Source organism: Condylura cristata, unplaced genomic scaffold (genome assembly GCF_000260355.1).
Source record: "Condylura cristata isolate star-nosed mole 26May11 unplaced genomic scaffold, ConCri1.0 scaffold00025, whole genome shotgun sequence".
NCBI lineage: Eukaryota > Metazoa > Chordata > Mammalia > Eulipotyphla > Talpidae > Condylura > Condylura cristata.
In genome coordinates this window covers 14,114,641-14,117,950 of record NW_004567126.1, presented here as the reverse complement: position 1 = coordinate 14,117,950, position 3,310 = coordinate 14,114,641, and the positions used below count along the sequence as shown (strand labels likewise).

The 3,310-nt window shown below is 42.8% G+C and overlaps 1 protein-coding gene across 1 annotated transcript; it reads left to right on the top strand.

Moving 5' to 3' along the window:
* Nucleotides 1-373: 373 nt before the first annotated feature.
* On the top strand, nt 374-2,659 carry PATE3 (prostate and testis expressed 3). The gene is made up of 3 exons (XM_004689121.1): nt 374-422; nt 1,529-1,651; nt 2,535-2,659. The coding sequence occupies exons 1-3, from the start codon at nt 374-376 to the stop codon at nt 2,657-2,659; spliced, it is 297 nt and encodes a 98-aa protein (XP_004689178.1).
* The last annotated feature ends 651 nt before the right edge of the window (nt 2,660-3,310 follow it).

Below are 3,310 nucleotides of genomic sequence, written 5' to 3'. Positions count from 1 at the left end.
AAAAAAAAAAAAAAAACTCTTGGGAATCATTCTTTAGAGTCCCTTGGGCCCCATCCTCAAAGAAAATCTAATAGCAAGCAAGACTTATCCATTCTACCTACTAACATCTCCTCAATGGGTTTATCTATCTTTTTCTCCACAGCCACTGCTGTGTCCAATTTATCAGGATCTCTTGAGTGAACCAGCCAATAAATAGCCCTATTTTTTTTTTCTTCTCTTTTACTCTTGTTCCTTTTTAGCTGATTCTTCACAAAGCAGGAACCTGTGTGATTGGCTCCCTGTGGGCATAAATAATCCCTGCCCTATGAAGTTTTCTCCCTGCAGCTTAAAGGACTGACTTATTTTCTCCTGTCTAAGGGACTTCTGGGTCAGCATGGAAAAACACTTCTTGGTGATCTTCTCCTTTCTCTGCTTAATTGTGGGTGAGTCACCGGCCTGAGGAGTGGGTCTCAAAGAGGGGGTGGGTCATGAAGCCCCTGGAGGTTCTGCAGGACCAAAGCTGTCGCACAGGGCTGAGCCTTTGCTAAATTTACAGTGGAGGGAAAGTCAGCCTCTCCAATCTCCTTCTGCCTTCCCTGCCAACTTCTCTGCTCTTTTCAGTGTCCTGCAAGCTCCTTCCATGGGCTCACGTCTCTAGGGCTGTCACTACATCCTGCTCCCCACTCTGCTGCAAACAATTCCTGTAAACCAAAATGCTAGCAAGATTTCCCTTAAACAGGCTTTCCAAATCTGTGCCGTACTTTCTGAGAGATCTAGTCAGTGTGAAATGAAAAATCCTGCAGTTTTCAGGCCACACAATAGCAACAAGTGGTTGTAGCAAAACTGGATGTTCTGCAATCAGGTAGAACTTTCAAAATGGTTCTGTCCCTGTCTCAAGCCGCCTGGAACTTTGGCTGCTCATCTTAGAGGTGGGAAATGGTTGCAAGGCCAGTGTATGGAGTAAATCACATACAAAGTGGAGACTACATACAGCTCCCTGAGATGCTGAATAAATGTTCCTTTCTTTGCTTACTTATGTCTGCTGGAGAGTTTTCAAAAAGTAAACCTATATGTTGATGAACTCAGCAGAGTACCCCCTGAAGTGTCTGACTACACTATGACTCATGAGGTCTTCACTGAGAGTCTGATTGAAGTTCAAAATAACAGAGCATATCAGTTAACAATAGCTAAGCAGCAAATGTCAGAAACCCCATCATGGAAACAAAGCCCAGGGTGAAATACTGGAAAGTACTTGCTTTCATTGTCATGCCTCTATTTACCCTCAGTGCTGCTACACCGGCCAGGCCAGCAGAACCAGAACCATTATATGGTGGAAAAACTAACACTAGAAGGCGAACTCTTTGCTCAACATCATTCAGGTTAAAAGGACTGAAGTTGGAATTCCTTTCTTTGCTCATCGGCATTTCTCTGGGATGTAGCGATGGTGGCGGTTCAACTGTTATTATCAAACACCAGCTCTCCAGTCACCCTGCAGTCTGGACACTCCCACCCCTTCTCCCTGACCTCACCCTGGCTCTCTGCTCTCCAGCAGGGGCTTCCTTGAAGTGTACAACATGTCACCTTCAGACGCAGGCAGACCGCTGTCGAAGAGGTTTCGGAATCTGCGTTGCTCAGAAAGATGAGCAATGCATGATATTAAAGATCTTCCAGGGTAAGTTAGAGGCCTGGGGAGGTGTGCGAGATTCTTAAAAACTCTTAGGAAAGTGCTTTGGCAATTTTATATCAGACTAAGGCCCACCAAGGGAAGGTAGCAAGGTGCAAAATGCCTCTGAGCATATCCCCCTGCAGACAGAGAGCATTTGGGAAAGCGAGACAAGGGAAAGAGGTGAGGATCCTTGACAGTAACCTCCTTATCTGTGGTTTCACTTTCTGCTGTGTTTCTTACCTGCCATCCAAAATAATTCTGTGCAATGAGATATTTCGAGAGCAAATAAACAGTCACATAATGTTTATTATAGTATGTTGCTATTTAGCTATTATTTTCTATTAATAATATTGTGACTAATTAATAAAGAAAGCTTTATCGTAGATATGTTTCTCCCAGAGGAAACGTAGCATATACAGGACTTGGTTCTGTGTGAGGTTTCAGCATCCACCTATTGGAATATATCACCCCCAGGGTTAAGGGGGCTAGATATATGGATTTCCAATAAAACCAACCAAACAGATTTTAACTCTGAAAACACTGAAGTACTGTTTTATAAAGCACTCACAATAATTATTTCTCTGTTTGCTGAATTTGTCCCAAATTATAAATCATAGCCATCAGAATAGTTGGTAATCTCGCCAGAAAAAATAATGAAGCTGCTAGACAAAGAACGAAGAGTCCTCCAGAACACACCCTTGCAGGAACCAGTGATCTCTGCATTTAGATCTCTCCCTCAGTCCTCATGGGAAATAGAAGCTGGGAGACCATCCATATACCCACGCTGATGCCTACTTAATTTCTCAGTGACAGGACTAGTGTCGGATTTGATTGCCTCTAGAGAACTTACATCATTAGCTTATTTTCCGCTGTTCCCTTCTCATTACAGGTGACACTCTACAGCTGTCATATATGGTCTGTCAAAAATTCTGCCAAAACTTGACCATGGTGTATGACAAGCGGACTTATGTTCATGAATGCTGCAAAGAAAATTTTTGTAACTTTAGATTGTAAGATATTTGCCCTCCTGAGATCTCATTTTGATTATTACTCTCAACATGCTCTGTCCTTGCTGTTCTGCCTTGTTTGACTGGAAGTGCCTCTGCTTTCTTGAATGTAGTCTCCTCCTCACCAGTGCCACCACTTTGATTCCTGCCTCAGTCAGAGGATGATGATTCTGAGCAACAGATTTCATTACCAAGAATGACTGTTCCATATTCCAAGATGCCTGCCTTAAAAGGCTGAGTACAGTACAGTTTCAAACAAGAAGGTCCTAGAACCTGAGATTAGCAAATTGAAGTGGACTAGAAATCCTTCTGTTGAAAATTCACAGACTTTTATCTATAATTCCCATTTGTTATTATTATTAAGCAGTAAAATGAATGGTGAGATTTTCTCTGTGGACACAGTTATTTTCCCCAGTGGGCTGTGTCCAGTTGAGATGCAGCGATGATTTTTTGGCATTTACCAGGTTCATCCCTAGTATTAGTAGGAAATAGCTATCAGGGGCTTTCTTGCCTTCGGGACATTGAGAGCTCACACATGACCAGTTCTAGACCCATTCAAGATATATTGCAGCTCTCTTTTGTTCCGCTTCCTCTCCAAATCTTTCTCTGGTCCTTTCATTGTTTGAGATGCACCCTCACCACCACCTTTCCAGTAAAC

Coding starts and splice junctions, on each gene's coding strand:
- PATE3 (XM_004689121.1), top strand. CDS start 374: ATGGAAAAACACTTCTTGGTGATCTTCTCCTTTCTCTGCTTAATTGTG. Junction 423..1,528: donor CTTTCTCTGCTTAATTGTGG/GTGAGTCACCGG, acceptor TCTGCTCTCCAG/CAGGGGCTTCCTTGAAGTGT. Junction 1,652..2,534: donor GATATTAAAGATCTTCCAGG/GTAAGTTAGAGG, acceptor TTCTCATTACAG/GTGACACTCTACAGCTGTCA.